The sequence below is a fragment of the Xiphophorus hellerii genome, chromosome 21 (assembly GCF_003331165.1).
Source record: "Xiphophorus hellerii strain 12219 chromosome 21, Xiphophorus_hellerii-4.1, whole genome shotgun sequence".
NCBI classification, from domain to species: Eukaryota; Metazoa; Chordata; class Actinopteri; order Cyprinodontiformes; family Poeciliidae; genus Xiphophorus; species Xiphophorus hellerii.
In genome coordinates, this window is record NC_045692.1 from 16,649,125 (window position 1) to 16,671,767 (window position 22,643).

Genomic DNA, 22,643 nt, shown 5'->3' on the forward strand with positions numbered 1-22,643 from the left:
CCCGTTTCAAAATAAAAGTCACACTCACTGTGGTGAGACCACAAACACAAGACCCAAGTTGTGTGAAAACCTCATTTAGTGCTGAAGGACTCACACTGTCCCTCTTGACCGTGCATCTCTGTGTTCTGCAATTAGTGTCAGTCAGTTCAACTTTACCTCCTCATCACTTCCCTGCATAATTCAACGGCTTCTCAGGGAGGCGTTGTCAGCTCTCAATATTAATTATGACTTTAAACTAATGACGCACCCAGCCAGGCACAGTCATTCAGATATAATGTGTGTGTGTGTGTTTGTGTGAAAGGCAGGGACACAGCATTGAAAATGGGACATCCACCCTCCGCGACATGTCAGTGCAGGGATGATTAAAATGCGCTTTTTAATTAAAATGCAATCAGTGGATGCTGCCGATTACCTGAGGCTGGGAAAAAATGTTTGTTGGGAGAAAAAACGAGAATGTAAATCTTAATGAGACATCCTGGCAAAGCCAAGCTGGATCGTCTAATTTATTTCTACAACAAGTTTACAAGGTAATTTAACAAATATGATGTTTCTTTTGAAAAACAATTTTTTTTTTTATCTGGTTACCATTATGATAATTAAACAGCTCATCAATAAATTAAGATGAATGAAGGGACTTGAGTGGAAGTAGTCAGTGCACAGTGACCACAAAAAGATAACTCTCATGTCAGTGTTTTTAACGTTTTCCATCTGTGACAGCCTTTTCTTTTAGTGCCATGGTTTTTAACTTTTGATGCACAACCTCAGTAAAACATCACATATTTAAAGCAGTACTGTTCTGCAACCACAATTCAACAATGTCAATTCATTCAACACTGTAGAATGACAATTTGATATTTGGCCATGGAAACAAGCAGCTTAGGTTGTTGTGTTTTTTTTTTATTTTTGTTTTACTCAAGTGGCAGCTCTTGTTGTGAGCTAGCGGCAGGTGTTCTAAATGTGCAGAAGCTTCCCCCTCCAGAAATAGACGCTATGTGACCTGATTTACAAACACAGCATGCAGGGAGAATCCACGAGGATCAGGTCAGCAGTTGAAGTGAGTTAGTGATGCAGTTTTTTTTTTAGCAGAAGGTTGCTAAAATTTGGTACAATAAAAACAAAATGACAGCACTATATATTTTAATAAAACTGTTTACTTTGTGCTGTTTAAAATTAAAAACTTCCCAAAATTCATGTACAGCTTGGACCCTATGACCTGTATCTTGGTTTTATACCCGAGGGCGACACATATGTCTGAGTAGAGACTCTCAGAAACTATTAATCTTTAGCTGAAATCTCCCTGAACTGAAGGGCTTGGTGTATCTGAAAAAAACTGCAGGCATCCGATCAAAGATGTGGCGTCCCTTTATTATCATTCAACTTACAATTCTTGATGCAGCAAAACAAACCAGTAATCAGAAAATATCGAACTTAGAACTCCTTTCTGATAATACAGTTGCTACAACTACTGAACTACTGCAAAAAACTATATGAAAAACATGTTCTGCCCCCTTCTAGAACATTCCCACCCATTAAGGCTCTGATAGGTTGTTGTCGACCATGATTGACAGGCAGACCAGCCAATCACGGTTCAGACAAGCCTACAAGGCGAAGTCCAGCGAAGCTGTGGTATTTTCCACAGCCGCCCCCAAATTGTCTGTGATAATTTGCAGCTTGGGAAATATTAACTGAAGATCAGCCCTTCATTCTGGAATTTCTGGAAGTTTTACTAGACGTACTACAGGGCGAATATAGTTGCGCTCTTTGACCTGCACTTCAGCTGTGCGGATTCTCCCGTCTGCTCCAGGGAAAACCGTTTTTATCAAACCAACAGGCCAAAGAGCTCGTGGTAACTGTGGGTCTGCTATCATCACAACGGTTCCAACTTGCAGGTCTTCAGAGTGCTCTTGCCACTTATTCCGAGCCTGGAGTCCTGGCAGATAAAACTTTAGGAAATGTTTCCAAAAGTGGTCAGCTAACACTTGACTATATCTCCATCTCCTCCGACCAGCAATCTCTACTTCTGGGTATTTAACTTGAGGAAGAGATGGGTCTAGCCGCCCCATCAACAAGATGTTAGGAGTGATAGGATCTGGGTCAGCTACATCTGCTGAAACATAACCAAGTGGTTTGGAATTAAGTATTCCTTCAACTTCCACCAAAAGTGTGCGCAGCACCTCCTCTGTCACAATTTGGGCACCCAAGGTTGTCGTGAGGACCGATTTCAGGGATTTAATTTCCCTTTCCCAACACCCACCGAAGTGCGGTGCTCCTGGAGGGTTGAATCTGAAGTCTATTTGTTGACCAGCCAGTTGCTCCTGGATTTGTGGCTGAAGGCTCCTGAATGCCTCGGTCAGTTCACGTTCTCCAGCTTTAAAATTGGTGCCTTGATCACAAAGTACTTCATAGGGCTTTCCTCTCCGTGCTATCAGACGTCTCAGTGCCAACAAGAACGAGTCGGCATCAAGGCTGGACAGCAGATCTACATGCACAGCCCTTGTGGTCATACATTTGAATATGATGCCCCACCGCTTCTCATGTCTTCTGCCAACTTTGATAATGTAAGGTCCAAAGCAGTCTACTCCAGTAGAGTAGAAAGGTGGTTTGAATAGTCTGAGTCTGGATGGTGGCAAATCAGCCATTTGGGGAGCAACAGGTCTTCCTCTCCATCGTCTGCAGCCAACACAATGTCGCTGATAGCGCCGAACAGCCTCCCTGCCCCGTAGAATCCAGAATCTTCTCCTTATTTCAGCAAATACCCTCTCTGGTCCTGGGTGGTGAAGCTCTGCATCAATATCCTTAATGATTAATTCTGTCACAGGATGACGAGAATCGAGTACGAATGGGTGGATAGAATCCTCTTCAAGTTCAGAGGCACGTCTCAAACGGCCTCCCACACGAATGAGTTCCATGGATTGGTCAAACTGTGGATCCAAAGGATACAACCGACTACTAGGTCCAACCGTTTGGCCTGATTTGAGCTTAGGAAACTCAGTAGGAAAGCTGTCCATTTGGGTTTGTCGCAATATTTCGATTTCAGCTTTTCGATAATCATCTGCTGTGAAGCTGCCAGAGGTGTGAGCCGCCCCATGAGCACGTTTCACTGTCGCTTCTACAAGATCCCTGAAAGTTTGGTACTGTGTGACCCCAGGGATGGTGGAATTTGGAATGTTAGAAATGGTTCCACAAAATGATGAATGTTTGAGCTCCTCTTCGCCATCCATGATGGAAATTGAGGGCATGAGCGGCCATTGATCGATAGGATCTTGAAGAAAGAGAGGCCCATGTGTCCATCTGGAGACAACGGCTAGGTCGGTCAGAGTTTTTCCCCTGGTTATGTCATCAGCAGGATTCTCCTTTGATGGCACAAAGTGCCAATCCTGGGCTGAAGTCAGCTCCTGAATCTCTGCCACCCGGGTCCCAACAAACACCTTAAAGTGGCATGACTCAGACTTTAGCCAAGTTAAAACAGTGGTGGAGTCTGACCACAGATAAACCTTCTGTATAGGTATGTTGAGTTCAGTCTTTAGCACATGAGCTAACTGTGCACCTGTGAGAGCTGCACACAATTCCAATCTTGAAATGGACAGCTGCTTTCGTGGGGCTACTCGTGACCTGGCTGCTAGAAAAGCAATTTCCTGGATTCCATCTGGAGATTCTGTGACCATATAGGCAACTGAGCCGTATGCCCGCTCTGACGCGTCACAAAATATATGGATGTCTCTTTTGCTGTCCGGTAGATCTAACTTTTCCGTGGTGTAACATCGAGGCAAAGAGATCTTCTCTAGGTCGGGCAGCTCTGCCTGCCAGGTTTTCCATGTCTGTAGCAGGTCCTCGGGAAGTCTTGGATCATCCCACTCTCTTTTTTTTATCCCAGAGACGTTGAATGACAATCTTAGCTCTGGTGGTAAAGGGGATAATATAACCAAGGGGGTCATACAGGCTAGCCAGAGTTCTGTAAATGCTTCGCATCGTCACTGAGAGGTCACCAGTAGGAAGATGTTTGTAATGCAGCAGATCTGTAGGACAATGCCAGTGGAGTCCGAGTGTGGATTCAAATGTATCAAGCTGATTCTGATTTATCCACAAATTGCTGCTAGTTGATCTGGCATCTTCTGGGAGATGACTGATTACGGATGGCACGTTGCTCGCCCATTGTCTTAGATCGAATCCTCCCTCAGCCAGGACATCTCGAAGTTTATCAACTAACATCTTTGCCTCCATTTCTGAACTGAAACTGTGGAGACAATTGTCCACATAGAAACCCCTTTCAACTGCCTCTCGGATGTCCTCTTCAGGCAGGCTGTGATCTTGAACATGCTTTTGCAGTGCATAAGTGGCACAGCATGGACTGCAGGTGGTCCCAAAGGGGAGCACCTGCCACTCATATACACTTGGCGGTTCCTCCCTTTTTAAGTCCCTCCAAAGGAACCGCAACAGTGGTTTGTCCTCAGGGAGAAGTCTCACCTGGTGAAACATTGCTTTAATATCACTAGAAATGGCCACTGTATGTTCGCGAAAGCGAAGAAGCACTGCCAGCAAGGATGGGCCTAAAGTAGGACCTGGTAGGAGTAGTTTGTTTAAGTTTCTGCCTTGATATTGGAATGAACAGTTAAAAACTACTCTGCTTTTATTGTTGTGCTGTACCAAGTGATGTGGGATGTACCAGGCTTCATCAGATTTCTCCACTTCTTCAGGCTGTAACTTCAGTATGTAACCAGCATCCTCCAGTTTCTTCATTTCAGCCTTATATATTTCTGCCTGATCAGGATTTTTAGTAAGTCTCCTTTCTATGTTTCTGAGGAGTGGAAGAGTTGCTTCAGGAGTAGCATGCAGAGGTTCTGTGCCTTTAATGCGGAGCATTGGGGTAGCATATCTGAGTACTCCACCAACTTGAGTTCTGACAGTCTTTTCTTGAAGGGTGCACAAAGCCTCACTATCTTGTCGGGACCTGGTCACTTCCTTTGTGCTCCGATATGGAAGAACATCAAGTTGCCAGAGCTTCTCAACTTGTTGATGCAACTCAATGGTGGGAGACTGAAATGAGATGAAATTACATTGTTGTGTGTCTGATCCCGGTTTCACTCCTTCCGCAGGGCCCTGTAATGTCCAACCTAAGCGAGTCCTGACTGCTGCTGGGCCACCTTTACTCCCCAAGAGGACCGGTTCCATGGGAGTGATTAAATATGGGAAGTCAGATCCAATCAGGAGAAGTGGCTGAACCGTGTTTATCGGTTGAAGTGGTAAATCTTGCAGATGTTTGTATTTTCTCTGAAGAGCAACAGTGGGTTGACTGTGTTCTGCAAGGTTTAAAGATTTAGCTGTGAAAGCCCGGTTAATCCAAAATGTCTTTGCTGGTTGAGCTACAGGGGAGACAGAGAATGAAACTGCATGGCCATGGATGACCCTTGAGTCTTTTTTCACTGTGTGGAGAACAAGAGCTTCAGCTTCCCCTTCCAAACCAAGCTCACGTGCTGCACTGTGGAGCAAAATGGATCTCTCCGAACCATCATCCAGAACAGCGAAGGCTTCCATACTTTTGCTCCCGTTACTCAATCGGACCTTGACTATTTTTAGAAGAACTTTACGCTTGGTTAGAGAACGTCCAACATAAAGTTTGTCATCCACACTGCTTGTTAGACATGCACCCACAATGGTTCCCTGGTCTGGGGGTTTCCCCCTCTCTGCCGTCTCCTCTTTTTCCTGCCACTTCTCATTTACATCATGTAGTATCAGCAAGTGCCTACGTCCACAGGTTTTACACGTTGCCTTGAGAGTACATTTGGCAGACAGATGTCCTCTCCCACAACGCCAGCAGCGGTTATTTGTTTTGATCCACAGCACTTTCTGTTCCTTTGTAAGCTGCTGAAAGTTCTGACAACCGTTCAAAAAATGACTGGAATGGTCACAGTAGGGACAATATGGTTTATTCTTGACCTTCTCAGTAGTAATGGCATTTTGTGTCAGCTCAGAAACCTTGGTCTCTCCTGATTTCCCAGAACTGAGCAGTAATGCTGTAGTTCTTGACACCACCCTTTTGTCCTTTTCTGTGCCTCTTTTCCTTTGGCTATCTCTGACAGGAGTACAGAATCTGGTACTATCTTCATAAACCTGCATTTCAAAATCCAGCCATTCTCCTAGATCATACAGAGTTGGAATTGGAACCTTACTTGGATGCACTCTTCTTCTAAAACTGCTTCTAAGCTCGTGTGGAAGCTTGCTTAGCAATCTGGAAACATGAGACCCGCAATGGAGTTCAATACTACCTTCTCTTCCTAGTTGCTCTAACATGCCCAACAGAGAACGTATCCGTAGTGCAAACATGCGAAATGCTTCCCCATCCCCGCTGCGTATGTCTGGTCCATCCATCAGTTCTGCTATTCGTGCTAAGGCAAGCTGATGTGGCTGGCCAAACTGCATGAACAGGGCATCCATTGTGTCGGTGAAAGGATGTGGAGAGTTGCAAAATGAATCTGCTATCAGGAGAGCTTCTTCTAACTTGAGATGATCTGTTAGGACCTGATATTTAAAATGTTCAGAAGCACCTGCTGGCAGAATGTTATCAAGAGCAATCCTAAGCCTGGAGAACTCACGTGGGTCTGGATGCACAAAATAGGGTATAGTTGGAGCAGGACCATTATATGTACTTCCGTGTTTAGGTGCTGAATGTGAGCTTTGGATCCTTCTAGAATCATAATGATCTTCTCTTTCAAACAGAGCAGAAGCAGAAGAATCTGGGTGCTCTAATCTGGAGATTCGGGATGTGACTGACCTTCTCGGAGCTGGCACTGGAGGTGTAAAGGTTCTCATTTTCGCTGAACTTCGTGGCGAAGGAACTGGAGCTGCTGATAGGCTTTCCGACACACTCTCTTCGCATATTTTATTTCCATACCTGTAGCCTCGATCTGAATGATGCACACGCTTCTCTTCGTGAGGGCCAGTAGACTCGTCTCTTATACTTGCTGAAAGTGCTGAAAGTGAATAATGCTCTACGTCTTCCCTCTCTTTCTGTAGTGTGCGAATCCTTGGCTTTGGGACAGGAAATGCTGTGGTGTATACATTATGGGCTGCGGGTGCAAAAGAGTTATCTTCAGCCTCGCTTGCTGTGAGTTTCTCCATTTTGTGTTTCATCACCTTCAACGTCTCCAGGACTGTGGACAGCTGTGCTGCTGTTTGTCGCAACTCCTGCAATTCCCTCCTCATCTCATTGTTACTGTGATATAGATCATCTCTATCTCTTGTGAGCTCCAAAATAGCTTCACGTTGGCACTGATTTTCTTTCTGTAAACACTCCTTTTCTCTCTCAGCTTCATCAGCATCCTCCCACTGATCCATCATTCTCCAATGGTTAGGACTAGGTTGCTGGCTAATGGGTGCACTGCAGTGATCTTCCGCATCTGAATCGCTGATATCAGATAAGAGCATCTGTGCTCCAGAAGCAGGCTGATGCACAGGCTGATCCAGTGTATAATCTGCCGTATAGCTTCGTGGACGTGCAGTTCGTCTGGGTCTTACCACGGGCTGCATCTTGGGTTCTTCTTCTCTAACTGGAGTGCTTGTCGCCATGTCCTGCAGCATTTCCCAAATCCGGCTCGAAGGACCACAATTGAACTGAAGGGCTTGGTGTATCTGAAAAAAACTGCAGGCATCCGATCAAAGATGTGGCGTCCCTTTATTATCATTCAACTTACAATTCTTGATGCAGCAAAACAAACCAGTAATCAGAAAATATCGAACTTAGAACTCCTTTCTGATAATACAGTTGCTACAACTACTGAACTACTGCAAAAAACTATATGAAAAACATGTTCTGCCCCCTTCTAGAACATTCCCACCCATTAAGGCTCTGATAGGTTGTTGTCGACCATGATTGACAGGCAGACCAGCCAATCACGGTTCAGACAAGCCTACAAGGCGAAGTCCAGCGAAGCTGTGGTATTTTCCACACTCCCTGTGTGTCAGGGACAAAGAGCGTGGGTGTTCAACCTAAGATTCCTGAAAACAAAGAGGAGGGAAAAGCATTCTGAATGTCACCTTAAGAAAAAATTTCGCAATGAAAACAGTAAAAGTACATATTTCAAACCTATTAATCCATCAGTTAAACTGTAGATTTGACAAATCTGGCTGTGATTGGCTGACCTTGCCTGGAACATTAAAAACGTTCCCAAGAGGCAAAACCAAATCCTGAATAAGAAGTCTGTGATAGTTTCCCTCACAGGTGGTTGGCCAGTGCTGGGCTACCATCTGCGATATCAGAGGGGGGCAAGGAAGGATGCTGGGAGCCTGGCAGGGAGGACAGCCACTCCCAGAGCCTGCTGCAGCTAAGAGACATATTTCATCCACTCTCTGGGATCCTTTACAATAAATATAAGCTACCAGCAAGGACACCTGACTCATTCCTAATCAAACGCACACACTTGCATGTGCTGCCTGCCAAAAAAGCCATTTTGGAACGCCGCAGTGGGTGACAACTGCAATAAAAGCACAAGGGAGCAGAGTAGGGAGAGCACGGCTGCAGCAGGGACAGTAGAGAACATCACCTGCAAGCAAATCACCACACGCCTGACACCATGTCTACACCATGTCTACATCGAAACAGCTTGAGTCATTATGGTTTTCCCTTTCTAAAATTAAAGTAGCTCCAGTAGGCTCGGCATTACGTAAGTCAAATCAAGTCATTTTGCTTAAAAGAGAAATTATGCTCTGATGATGTTTTGTTTTAGGAAGAGTACTTTTATTACAAAAATGAGCCAGAGTGTGCCAGAATCAAAAGCAGAAGGTTAGACTTAGAAGAAAACCATAAATTGGATTTGAGCCTCTGTCAGTGGCATCTTAACTAAAAAAAAGAAACGGTAAGATAAGTAATTTTATTCTGTCTGCATATGCAACCAAAAGACATTTTGCATTTTTTTGAGGAAAACATTTTTCATTCTTTGAGAAAAATGTTTTGGAAATCATGGATGCTCAGTCAATTACCCCATTTATACAAAGCCGCTCTTTAGTGAAACCCTGACATTTTTGTTGCGATCCAGCCGCGATGGAAACTGATCTTTGTTTCAAGAGTCTTTTTGAAACAAAGTCTCATCTCCGAACTTTTCGGGAACAGCCCCCACTGAGGTGTGCCCTACTCATCAGGTGTAAAAGCGGCGAAAGCGCAGAACACGTAGCTGCAGGGTTTCTTCTACGAATGCACAACAAATAACAAATAACAACACAAACAACAAAAACAATGGCGGATAGCATTATGCTGTGTTGTGCTACTTTACCTGTTCAGGTTAACGCAACTTCTGATATGACAATAAAAGCGTTACATGCGTAGTTTCTTCGTCAGAGACGGGTTGCAGTTTTCTAAATGAGGCGCTAAGTGTCAAAAGCGCATGCGCTTTTCGACGACTTTCTAAAATCACAGCGCCACATAGTGGTTTGACATGACAATTACAGCGGATTAAAGGTGTATGTAGGGAATATAATTTAATAAGGGTGAAGCGGGAATATAATTATTTTTTATTAGCTCCAAATAAAAAAAAATAACAGCTAAGTAAAAATTCAAAATAAATTCTGTGTAGTAGGATCAATTAGTGAGTGGAATAAAGTGGGAAGCAGGGTAACATTTTGTCCTGAAAGTAGATATGTTAGTAAAATGAAGAAAGTAAATTATTTGAGTGAGGCTGACAAGCCCACAGCATCATGAGTCCATGTCCGTAACATGTGCAGAAAGCAATGTCTGGGAGATCATGTTCTGGACGAAAACATGATTCCATTCTGTAGTCAAGTTCAAAAGAAATACAAATAATTCTCAATCAGAGTAAATACAAAGGAAAACTGGTTAAATTGTTTGCTCTGTTTAACTTAACTGGTTATTGAAATGAATTTCTTTTAACGTTTTGACACAAGTCACAAATTTGTTTCCAGAGAGCAGAACTTCTGCTGCAGCACAAAAATACAGATGAAAAGCCTCAGAGAGTAATTAGCCAATGCCTGAGGCTCAGAAATTGAGGTCGCTTTGACTACAGAGAGGACCTGACACAACCTGAGACCACCTGACATCTGGAGGAGCGTAACCAAAAACAATTCTGTCCGAATTCCCACTCAAGCAGGTCACTCTCAGTCATTCAGTTGCCAGCTTGAGGCGACAGTTCCCGACGACCGCCATGAATTAAAGATGGCATCACCGTGGCAACTGAGGACCCAGAAATAGGCTAGCTTGACCTTTTCCCCGACCTGCTCTGAGTGATTCAGACGTTTGATTTTCTTCCCCTCATCTGAGACGTGATTGAGTGTTGAAGTGCAGAACTGGAGCAAGTCAAACACTTAAGCATCCTCCCTGTCATGCTCCAAGGAGCTCCGAGTGAATCAACCAGGCCAGGAGGGAAATATCAAGTTCTCCAGATGAGGGGAAAGGTTTACTGCCACCTGAACCTAAAATAAACTGCAGGTCATTTCAGCGTTGCAGTGATCCTGGGATCCAATTTTCTGCACATGTGAAACCAACCAACATGCAAATGCAGGGGAAATGAAAAATGTCAAGGTTCTGGTTCAGCATGGAGCTGGTGACTTAATAACACCAAATGCCACCAAGGGAAAACATCTTTCTTTGCAAAAGAATCTTCAGTTCCCATTTCAGCTGTATTAATGTAGATTATCATTACATGTTGCTTTAGAGTTTCTGAATTAGCATCACAGCTAGTGCTGCTAGTATTTTCATCCTGATGTCCCAACCCAAAGCAGGACAAAGCACTTGGTCAATGGAACAAATTAAATGCATGTCAATGAACTTTAGTCAAATCTAGCAAAAAAGCACCTGATGAAAACAGAACTCCATCCAGTCTTCAGACCCAGTTTTTTCAGGGGTAGTAATACTTTTGTAAATTGCTGCAAATTGGAATGGATCTTAGCGGAATATAGGAGGAACACAACTAATATAAAACAAGAAACAGAGAGCAGGAAAATAAATTAGTCGCTAAGAGAAAAGTACCTCTTCTCTGCACTGATAAATTGTGTAAAGTAATTATCAACATCTGCAGGGGACAAAACAGGCCTGATTACTGCTTTAATCACAGCTGAAACAGTATTGATTACTTTACGCTAAGCATGAAGATCTTTCTGAATCTTCACAAAAGCGTCACTGTCCTCTACAGCTGAGCTCATCTTCATGCATGACAATGCACCATCTCATGCTGCAAGGAATACCACTGTGTCATTGGCTGCTATGGGCATAAAAGGGAAGAAACTCATGGTGTGGTCACCATCCTCCTCTGACCTCAACCCTATTGAGAACCTTTGGAGTTTCCTCAAGCAGAAGATCTGAGGGTGGAATGCAGTTCATATCGAAACAGCAGCTCTGGGAAGGTATTCTGACATCCTGCAAAGAAATTCAAGCAGAATTGATCTACAAATTCTCAAGTTGAATGGATGCAAGAATTGTGCAGGTGATATCAAAGAAGGGGTCCTATGTTAACATGCAACTCGGTCTGTTAAGATGTTTTTGATTGAAATAGCTTTTGATTTTAGCACATGTGACCACTTAGTGCTGCACATTCAAAGAATGACTGTTTGCAGCTCTTTATAATTCAAATGTTGAGAAAATCTGCTGTGTATAATAATATGGAACAGTGCATTTTGAGTTTTTCATTTTTGAGAAAAATACTGTTCTCATGAGGAGCTTTATTCAGTAAAATTTGATTTATACTGTAATAGTTCATGACTTGAAAATTATACTGATTTGCATTGACCATTTAAGAAAATCTGAGAAAATATCACTTGCATAATCATTTGGAACATGGTGTATTTCTGTGGAACAACATGATCACGATCTATTACAGTCACTAAGTCAGTGTGTACATAATATTAATGAGTCAATATGTTAGCATTTCATAGCTTAATGTTGAAATTAGACCTTTTGTTCTCCAAAACACAAAGTTTGAGACCAGAATTCCACTTATTTTAGCAGTTCATCTCTGTGATGCTTAAACTTTATTATAATTCTTTACCTCTCTTCTTTTGTTTTTAATAACTTAGCTGAATTAATCACCAAGTGCATGATCGATACTATCCAAAAGACAATTTGCCTAAAAATAAAAGTTTTTATCTAAGTAAATGTTCTTTCTTTCTTTTTTTTTTTCTTTTGTACGCTGTAAGCTGTTTACTATTAAGACTAGGCATATATAATGCCCAACAGCAGATGATACCAGAAAATCCTAATGTTGATCAATGGCTCTCACACTGACTGCAGCAGCTGTGGAGCTCATTTATTTTGGCAAATGGGTTTTGCAAATAACACGCGGGATGCTCATTTAACCATCCTGCACACAAAGAGAGGATGTTCTGTAAAATAAAGCTCCAACCAAAAGGTTATTATTGAGCTGACTCTGTTAGAGAATTCCAGAGAGGTTTCGCTTTCAAAGTGTCAATAAAGTCTCAACTGAACACACTGTGCTTCACTGTGACCCTTTAACAGATCTGACAGATGACTAAGAAATCCCAAGGCAGGCAAAAATTGCCCCACAACCTTTATTGAGAGCATGAGAGAGGGGTTATATTAGTTTTGCAGTACTATTAGCTCCTCTCTTTGGATCTATGTTTTCACTTCCATCAGAGCTGTGAAAAATGAGGTTTCATTACATGGAAACGTGAGTAAAAGGAGTAAGTAAAACCTACATGGCACCTTTTGAAACATGAAATCACAAAGTGTCTTACAAAACAAGATTCAAAAACTACATGAGAAAAATTACTACATTCAGTTATTTATTAACTAAAGTAATTTTAAAAAAGATCATAGCTTCATACATGGTACAGCCTGAAAACCTTGGCCAGAAAACCATAGGAACCTCAAAAAGTTGTTTTGTTTAACCAGATTATTAACTATGATTACAATCATCAAGTCTAAACATTCCAATATCATTAACTGGCAAAAACATGAGCAAACAGGGAACTGAATCAGCCAAATCAGGAAGGGATCAAGCAAGGAAACATCTAAAACATGCAGGGCAGTGTGCCTTCAGGACAGGGTTGGGAAACACTGAAGTAGAGAATCCACCGAGAGGCCAATGGTAACTGGAGGAACTGCAGCTAAAATGGGACATTAGTCATAAATACCACAAAACTGGTCTTTACACAAGAGGAACAGTTGTCAATGTGGAAATAAGTCATAGAAGCTCAAAACTGCAGTTTGCCAGTTTGTGAAGACATCAGCACCACAAAATGACATTTTAGAAGTATGGATTTTAGAAGTAAGGTAAACGTTCAACCACTATAAATCCGTGGATACAGGGTGGAGAGACTTTCAATCTTCCATTTCTTGGCAACACCTAAGAATAACCTGCATAACCTGGCCTGGGATGTAAACACAACAGGGACTTTATTTCCTGAGAATCCTCAGGAAGAGCCTCTCTCAAAAACTATTGGTGTCCTTCAATTGATGCTCTGTTGAAAGCATCATCTGCTATTCCCTCTGTGTGTGGTTCTCCAGCTGCACTGCAGCACACAGGAAGACTCTCCAGAGAATCATAAAATCTACCCTGCAGTCCATCGACTGCTCTCTGCTTCTCTCGTGGAAGTCCACAGGTCCCGCTGACTTAAGAAAGCCAGGAACATTTTAGAAGACTCCTCACACCTTGGACACAACAGATAGGAGTATCAAAGTGAGAACAAATAGACTGAAGAAGCATTTATACCCAGTAGCCTTCATTTAATTAGTCATTAAATGCCAGCTGGCATTATATCTAAGGCACCAAATTTAGTTAAAACCCTTGTATTTTAATGCATGTTTTTTATACTGTCAATAAAGATTATTATTATTATTAGATCGGATCAATGCATTTGCTTGTGTTAGAATGGCTCAAAGACTAGACCTAAATCTAATTCAAAACTTGTCAAATAAGTTGAAAATTATTGTTTAAAGATTACCTCCAACCAATCAGATTGACATTGAGGTATTTTGCAAAAAGTAATGTGGAGAATTTTCAATAACTTACATAATAATACTACACATTCTGGGTCTTACTTGAATGTTTTTTTATATATATATATATATTAATTTATATATATATTGTTAAAATCGTGTAGCATTTTCCTTTCTCTCCAATCATATTGAATTCAGTTTAAGTTTGTGGTTTTAATGTGTCAAAAGTTGAGTTATGGCACAACTCATATCATCCAAGTATCTTCAACGAGTTGTGGATGGTGATGCTTTGGGCAGAAAAGACCTGTGTGACAGTGTCATGGCTGTCATGACATCCAAACAGCTCAACTTCGACAGAGCTGATATTTCACAGCAACATGTCCTGGATGACATCATCAGTGGTTGGGAAGCACTGCTAATCCACCTTATTTGCTTTTGCTGCTCCTCTTTAAATCTCTGTCTGGCTGTACAGTTAAAAAGTTGAGCAGAGATGTTGGAGTTGGGGATATGATTCTTGTCTATCATGATGGATGAAGGAAATTGTTTGAACTTCCTCTTTCTCTCTCTGCCCTTTGGACTTGTTCTGCATCCATGAAGCCTCCATTTTATGTCTTCTGGGTTTTGGAGTTGTAGTTTAGGTATTATTTGAGCTTTTGAAATGCTAATCAGCTGCTCCCGGTGGTAAAAACAATAAATTGTTGCCATAGTTATGAATCACAGCAACTGTACGAAAGTAAGAGCAGAAATCCTTCCAGATGCACAACATACAAAACCAGAAGAAACAATTGTCCAAACATGCAACACCTCAACCAAAAAAATATAAACAAAAGTTTAGAAAAAGAGCAAATTAGAAAAATGTAACAGAGAAACTCCAAAATACTGCCACCATGAGAGGTGCAACTCTAAAGTTTAAAAGTGGCCATAAGTGCTGTTTCAAATATCAATCCTTTATTCTGTTCCAAACCCACCTGGAGTATAATCGTAGTATCATCTGATTAAATCAAAGATTTTGCACATCTTAGCAAGGACACCAATAAACATTGAGACTATAATTAAGTTTGGCGTATCTGGCTTCGTAGATCCTGCTACACATCTCCATTTTGATTGTTTTCCCTCACAAACACTGCAGTTGAAGCTACACCTGTTTTAGATGTGAATTCTCCTGCTTTTACTTTGCATGTTGGAACACAATGGTGGAAATCCAGTAAGGCGAGGCCCACTTGACCAAGCCTGTAGTGAAGTATGAACCTTTACATCACAGCATATTTCATCCCCCTGTGATGATTTAGCACCTTTATAAGAATTTGATGCCACCACTCAGTTCTGAGATCTATCACCTGAAGGAGGCCTGTGGCAAAACAGATAGCCGATGAATCAACTCTAACTTGTCTGTGTGCATTTGAAGATGGTTGCTGATAGCTACGCGCAATAAAAAGCTCCTCCAGCAGAAGCTTAGAATACTACATATTTATGTATGTACTTAAGATAACACTTGTACTGCATCTTAAATTGAGAGTATAAGAGAGCTGTTTCTGTAAACAGGGTTTTGAAATCCTTAAAAGCCTGTAGTTATCACCTTAATCAACACACAGCAGTGAAAGCCTCAGTCTTGGCAATAAATGCTCTGTTCGCCATTTGTGTACAAGGAGCTACTTCCATAAGACTTACACTGACATGTTTCATTTTGCCAAATCCATGACACATGTCTTAATGGATCTGTACTTTCATGTTCCACGGCCTAATGACTCAAAGCTTGACCACGCAGCTGGAGAACGACTGTCTTTTTGAGAAGAAATCTGTTGGGATTTTCAATAGCTGTTATTGGGATTCCGAGCACTGCCGTACCCCTTGCAAACAGAACGGAGATGCCGCACGGAATCTTAACGACATTCCTGATAGCAAATCTGAAAGGCAAAGCAGTGGAGTGTTGCTGCACACCAAAATCAATTTCTGCACATTTTCCATTGGGTAAAGACTGCTCAGGTGACAACACAGTCATTATTCAAAGGAGGCTTTTTAATAACTTTCTCTGAATACGTTTCCGTCACCCCTCAAACGTAGGTTGTATAGTCATTGTCAAGCATTATTCCTTTTTCTTTTATAACAGCATGCTGTGATCTAAATAATTATGTTTCGTATGAGTAATAGTGCTGTAATTAGAAAATACCTTAGTTTTCGATTAATTCACAAGCCTGGTTTTGAATGGCACTTGCAGGCGTCAGACTGGAGAATGGCTGGTGAGTCATCTGGGCAGGAAGTTAACACTTTAACCCTTTTATGGTCTCGTTTCATTGAGTGAACGCCGAAAAGAAGCAGCTCTGACATCATTTGGCTCAAGGTGAACAAACAGTGCATTATCTCAGGTATTTCAAACCACCGCACTCCAATGTGAATATTATACATGTTAACGGTTTATAGATGCAGTAAATTGCAAATTTATCAACTGGCTGGTAAAATTGACCCTTGCAAAAGTATTGACACCCCCTGAACAAACTTGTTTTATCTGGACTTTATGTGACAGAATAACATAAATGTGGAAATGTGACATGCAATGAAGACAACATATTGTGGGGGGGGGGTGTTGTTGTTGTTTTGTTTTACTTTTGCAAATAAAAATAGAAAGTTTATTCAGTGCAGTTAGGTTTGGCCCTCATCAATACTTTATTGAGTGAGTTGCAAGGTTTGGGGAGAATGTCTCTACCAGTTTGGTCAAATTTAGACATTTGTTGCTCATAATTTATTTATTTATTTATTTATTTTGCAAAACAGCTCAAACTTAGTCAGTTAGGATGGACAGAAATTGTGAAGAGCAATTTTAAAGCCTTGCCAGGGATTTTCTACTGGACTTAGATCTGGACTTTGACTAGACTGTTCTAACCCACAAGTATGTTTTAATGTAGGCCATTTCATTTAAGATGTGACTATAAGTTTAGGGTCACCATACTGCTGAAAAGTGAATCTTCAACTCTGACCTCAAGTTTCTCTGTATCTGCTTAAGAAAAGTATCCCCACAGCATGATGTTGCCACCACCATGTTTCATGGGGATGATGTGGTTCAGCTGAGCTCCATTCCCACAGCATGATGCTGCCACCATCATGTTTCATGGGGATGATGTGGTTCAGCTGAGCTCCATTCCCACAGCATGATGCTGCCACCATCATGTTTCATGGGGATGATGTGGTTCAGCTGAGCTCCATTTCCTCAGAGGTTGCAACTTCGATCTGAACATAACATCACACCATAGTTGACCGTGTTCTGGTATCAAATCAGAAAAACAGTGGGATTTGCTAATTGTTTTACTCAGTAACCAGAGTAAGTGCAATTAGCATTTAACATTACTAAGTGTTAGTTTTGAGCCACACATAGCATATTGAATACAGGCTTAAAGTTTCAGTGTTATTCTCATCTAACCTGAGCACCTTCCTCCATATGTTTCCGTATTCCTTTTTCTAATTGTGCTGCTCTGAAAATCCTATAGTGGAAGGGAGCTATTGGGACTTTCCAAAAGTTCTGTACTTGAGTTTAAGACATTTTCTGGCCAGAAAAAAAATTAAAAAATGCTAAAAAGATTATCGTTTTAGCCACCTCAAATATAAGAACAAATTCCTGTGCCCTCCAGGTGCACGGGTCTTCAGATAAAAACCTGTATGCTGAGAAGACAACTGATAACAGATTTCCCAACAGTATCCGAACGTCTCTGCAGGTCGTCCAGGTAGAGCAGGGCCAGACTACCATGCTGCAGCCTTTAGATGCATTCCTGCTTCAACACACCTGAATTAACATCTCATTACCAGGTCTATGCAGAACTGAATGACCTGCTGAAAGTTGCAGGGCAGTAGTTCTTGAGTAACTCCCCTACTCTGGAGTTACCATTAATCTCTTGGCTGCTTGGCTGATTAATTTTCCCTTCGCCCAGTGAACAACCATAACTTGATAGATTTCAGGTTTCATCCCTCTTTCCATTGTCAGATGATAGGTTTTACTCTTCTTTTCAAGTCTCTCCCTAATCTGCCTGCTTTCTTGGTCTTCATCTGAAGTGTCCACAGAACAGCTGGGTTTGTGTTTAGATTAACTGAAACACAGGCATACTCTGTTTGTAAATTAGATACATGAAAGGTATTTGAATATTTGCATTATTGAAACATTAAGCTGCAGACTAAAACTCCTAATGTGGCTTTCATTTGCTCTCAGACATTCCGGACTCCCACGCACCACACACCCTTTCTGTCTCTCTCCCACACAGACTGCATAAATATGTATCCGTAGAACTATTTATACCGTCACATACTAATCACACCAGCTTACTTTGAATCAGAGCTCTACATGCTGTAAATCGCAAGGGGCCTTATTTAATGAAAAAAAAAAAAGAGAGAATCTCCAGCTTTCCGCAACACTTGCAATCAAGAGCTTAGTGTTTCAGAACTGCAGTGTGAAAATTCTTTTTAAATAACTCACATGGGGAATAAGCACTGGATCATTACCAAATATCCTTATCCATAACCTCACACACATCATGGAAAAAATAAAACATGAAAACAGTATGAGATTAGACGGAAGACAGAAGAAGAGGCTTGAATGCTGATTTAAATAAAAGGGGAAAATGACACACCCCTGCTCTAAATATACTGACTATGATGCAGTTTGTTCGGTGTCTGTATGAATCATCGCAGATCTCGGATGTCGACCGGAAACCTATATTTGCCTCCTGTTCATGATCCAGTTTGTGCTCATCATGTGTCATGTGTTCTGGCAGCACAGAATGAAGCAGTAGGTGTGATAAGAAGTGGGAAAAACTGGGGAAATTCAGTTATCACAACAGATTTTCTACTATACGCTGTAAAATATATATATGAACTATATATATATACTGTATATATATTTATATAATCAAGCTGTTTACTTATGTCTGAGGCCTTCTGTGAAGAACACATAAGGATAATAATTACACAGAATATTCAACCTTATTTTTTTAGGAAGAAAGGAAGAACATAAGGAAGAAAGGAGAGAAGGAAGAAAGGAACATATGAAGGATATACCAAATGAACAACACAAGAAGGAGTAACAGGATGAACTGAGGGACAGGAAGGAATGAAGCTAAAATAAAAGAGGTAAGATGAAAAAAATGGAAGAAAGGAAGGAAAGATGGACACAGAGAAGGAGAGAAATTCACAGAAGAGAAGCAACTTAAGAAATTGAATGGAGTTTGGACACAAAGATGGCAAGAAAAACAGAGATGAAAAACAAGCCCAGAAGTAAGATAGGAAAGATGGAAGGATATGAGAGAGGGAGGAAGGAAGGACATGGGGTAGAAAGAAGGAAAGAAAAAAAAAGACACAAATAGCACAAAGAATAAATTACTTACAGGAAGAAGGTAAAAAGAAAATATGAATATTTTCCTTGGTCCAATTTTCATTTCCTGTCCTGAAGACCCCTAAAATAAAATTCCAAACTTTTCCAGACTGCTCATGGATCTTGTATTCCCACTGCCCTCAGACTGAAAAATCACCAGCAAAAATGTTTGTAAGGACCAGAAACAAAGTTTGCATAAAAATTATGTAAAGGTTTTTACAAATGTTTTCTGTATGGTTTAGAATTTTTGAATTTTTTAAAATAAGATTTGCACTTATCATGTATGCTATACAGATCTCCGGAGCTTATAAGAAGATCTTCCCTGATTATTCCTCAAGTGAGAGAAAAAAACACAGTGTGAGGCATGAATTTCAGCTCTGGCCTCTGGAAAAGCCTTCCTGTGAAAACCTGAGGCCAGCAGAGACCATCCATGTTTTTAAAAACAAATGTAAGATTTTTCACTCTTTTGCTAATAATTTATATTTCATTTAACTTGATTTTCAATCCAACTGTAACTGTAGTTTTATCACATTTTTAATTTAGCTTGAGATAGTTTTTAAATAATATTTATTTATAAATAACAAAATTACTTACTAATTTTGTTTTACAGATGATAGTGGATGTTTACCAGTTGTTTGACTATTTGTACTGTTTTTAATTATCTTTTACATATTTCTTATATTATTCATGACATTAATTTTAGCAAAGATGTTACAAGTGCATCTAAACAAATCAGAACAACGCCTAAAAGGTCATTCCTTTCAGTATTTCAATTCAAAAAATGAAACATTTATTTGTCAAGTGTAATGATTATGATGTACAGCTGATTAAACCCAATGTTTAAGACCGACATAGATGCATTATTAATACAGGGAGATGTCCAAGTATGCACACAATACGTTGCCATTACTCCTTTATTTAAATAGCTGCATTAATGTGGCATGAAGGAGTTCAGTCTTTAATAGCAAACTTCACCTTGTTCTGAAGCATACAGCCCGTTTACCTCACTTGATAGATTTGGACCAGTGAATTTATGTCAGAAGTTTCTATCACTCAGCATAGCAGTTATATCTATTTTCACCAACTTTTTTCCTTCCATCAAATTTTCCATATTTTCCAATTACCCACGGGGATACAGCAAGTGACTTCAGTGGCCCAAACTGGCTAAAGTTACTTTTAGAAACCGCTTGGTGCTTGAAATGCATCACTCTGTGATCTTTCTTTTTCGTTGTTTCTGTACCGTGCAATCAATCTGCACATAATGAAATAGATGTTGATTATTGAATTAAGTTACTGAAATAAATCAACCGTGAAGCACTTGTATGACTATCATTGTCTCATCACCAGAAACGTCCATCAAACCAAATTCACTCTATTTGACACATTTCCCATCATGTTTAGCGCATTTTAAATAAATCATGTAAATAAATCACTTTGGAATACTTTTAAATATACAATGAGGGCCACAGATGTGCAGTTCAGACAGAAAACACATAGGGTAGAAAGTAGAGAAGTCCCACAGGAAACATCTCGTCCATTAGGCCTGCGAGATTACGTAACTTTTCCTAATGATGGATCTTCGGACTTCATCCAACCTCCTCCATCAATGTGCAAACTCTGCGAGAGAATTGCGTTTGCACGCCGAGATTTCCCCTGAAGTTTTGCAAAGAGAGACTAAATGTTTTTTTGTTTTTTTTGCTTTTGTTATTTTTTTTGTTTATGCATCTGGAGATTTAGCTCCACAGTCTGACGACGGAACAAAGCAGAGACGATCCCACTCGGGTAAAAGTATAATTTGGGAACGACCGTTCCCAAATAAATAGAAAGCGGATTCTTACCGAATTTCCTGTCAGAGACGGCAGGTGAGGACCAGAGGCAGACGACCAGCGCAGCGACGAGGACGGGACACCGCGGAGAATCCATACCGCTCCTGCCTTCAGCACTAATCCATTCCGCACACCTTCGCTAAAACTGCATGTTTCCAGCCTCGGCGTCAGGGGGACGTCGGCTGCACAGGACAGGGGATTAAAAGTGATGGGAGACGGAACAGCAGGGAGAGGCGGAACGATTCGCTCAGGCACAACCGAAGCCAGGCGTTGTTTCAGCACCACGAACAGCGACCAGCTTGACGGAGGAGCCCCTCCTAGGGTCCTGACGTCAAGCAGCACACATGGCGAGAGGAGAGGAGACTGATGGCAGGAGGAACTATAAATGAAACACTGAAACGGCGTGAAGGCATATACATTTGATTCTGTTGCAAAGTACTCAAAACACGTTGATTTGTGAAACATATATAAGTAAAAAATATTCACTCGCCTGCCTTCACACACATTATTGGGTCATCACAAAAGGCTTTGGAGGGAGTTTTGACCATTATTCCAGAAGTGCATTTCTAAGGTCAGACACTGATGTTGGAAGAGAAAAGGTCAACTTGCATTCTCTTCTGTAAAGCCTCAAATGATGTGCTATATTAGGACCAAACTCATACATGACCCCATGAATCAACACCAGTTGACTGTGACATATTTAGTGGAGAGAATATTTCATGACTGGATCTAAATTGACTGATTTGGAGAGATGACCTAATACCTGTGGTAATCTAGTATGTTTAGATGCTATTTACTAACATACAAAGAAAATATACAACCCTTCTGGGGGGAGAGGGGGGGGGGGGGGGTTAATTTGATTTGAACATTAATTCAAAAGTTTTACTGAATTCCATTAGATGAAGATATTTTCTGATGCACTGCAAATATACCAATTTGCATATAAGGAATAAAAAAAACAACTTTCGGATTTATAAGAACTATGCAGAAAAAAACAAAATTTTGTCTTTAGATGAATGTGGCAGAGAATTGCTGACTTTCTCACTCATTTATTACTACCTTTAAGAAACTAGATTTTACATGCAGAGGAAAGAAAATTAATCAGCCTTTATTTTTGTTCTTTCAAAACGCATAAGCAACAAAATAAACAGTAAGCGTTGTGAATTGCAACAAAGGAAATTAACAATGGTAGTTATGAAGACTGTGCTGATATTTAAATGTCAGTTTTCAAAAGGTGGAGCACAACATAAGGGAACCCCAAAGGGTTACAAATTTACCAATTTTCTTATTGTTTATACATTTATGTTTGAGTTCATCCCATTAAAAAGTTAAATATATTTTTGTTTGTTGATTTTATTTTAATGCCCTTAATCATATTTGTTTTTAAATCTAGTTTTTGTAAGTATTTTAGATTTTATCATTAAGAAAATCTGAAGGATATTGTAAGTTACATATTCCTTATGGCTGAAGTATGTTATTTAGTAAAAAAAAATAAAATAAATAACACCAATATTCTTACCCTCTAAATATAATAAAGAAATTAAAGGATGTATAAAAATATAAATGTTAA

The 22,643-nt window shown here is 40.6% G+C and overlaps 1 protein-coding gene across 1 annotated transcript in view; it reads right to left on the reverse strand.

Annotated features, from left to right (window-relative positions):
- The window catches only part of ptprn2 (protein tyrosine phosphatase receptor type N2), a 154,898-nt gene extending 133,493 nt beyond the window's left edge, over nt 1–21,405 (reverse strand). Inside the window, exon 1 of the mRNA XM_032551111.1 lies at nt 21,086–21,405. Coding sequence (XP_032407002.1) covers nt 21,086–21,170 — 85 coding nt within the window. The 5' untranslated portion in view covers nt 21,171–21,405. The remainder of the gene's footprint in view (nt 1–21,085) is intronic.
- Nucleotides 21,406–22,643: the final 1,238 nt, after the last annotated feature.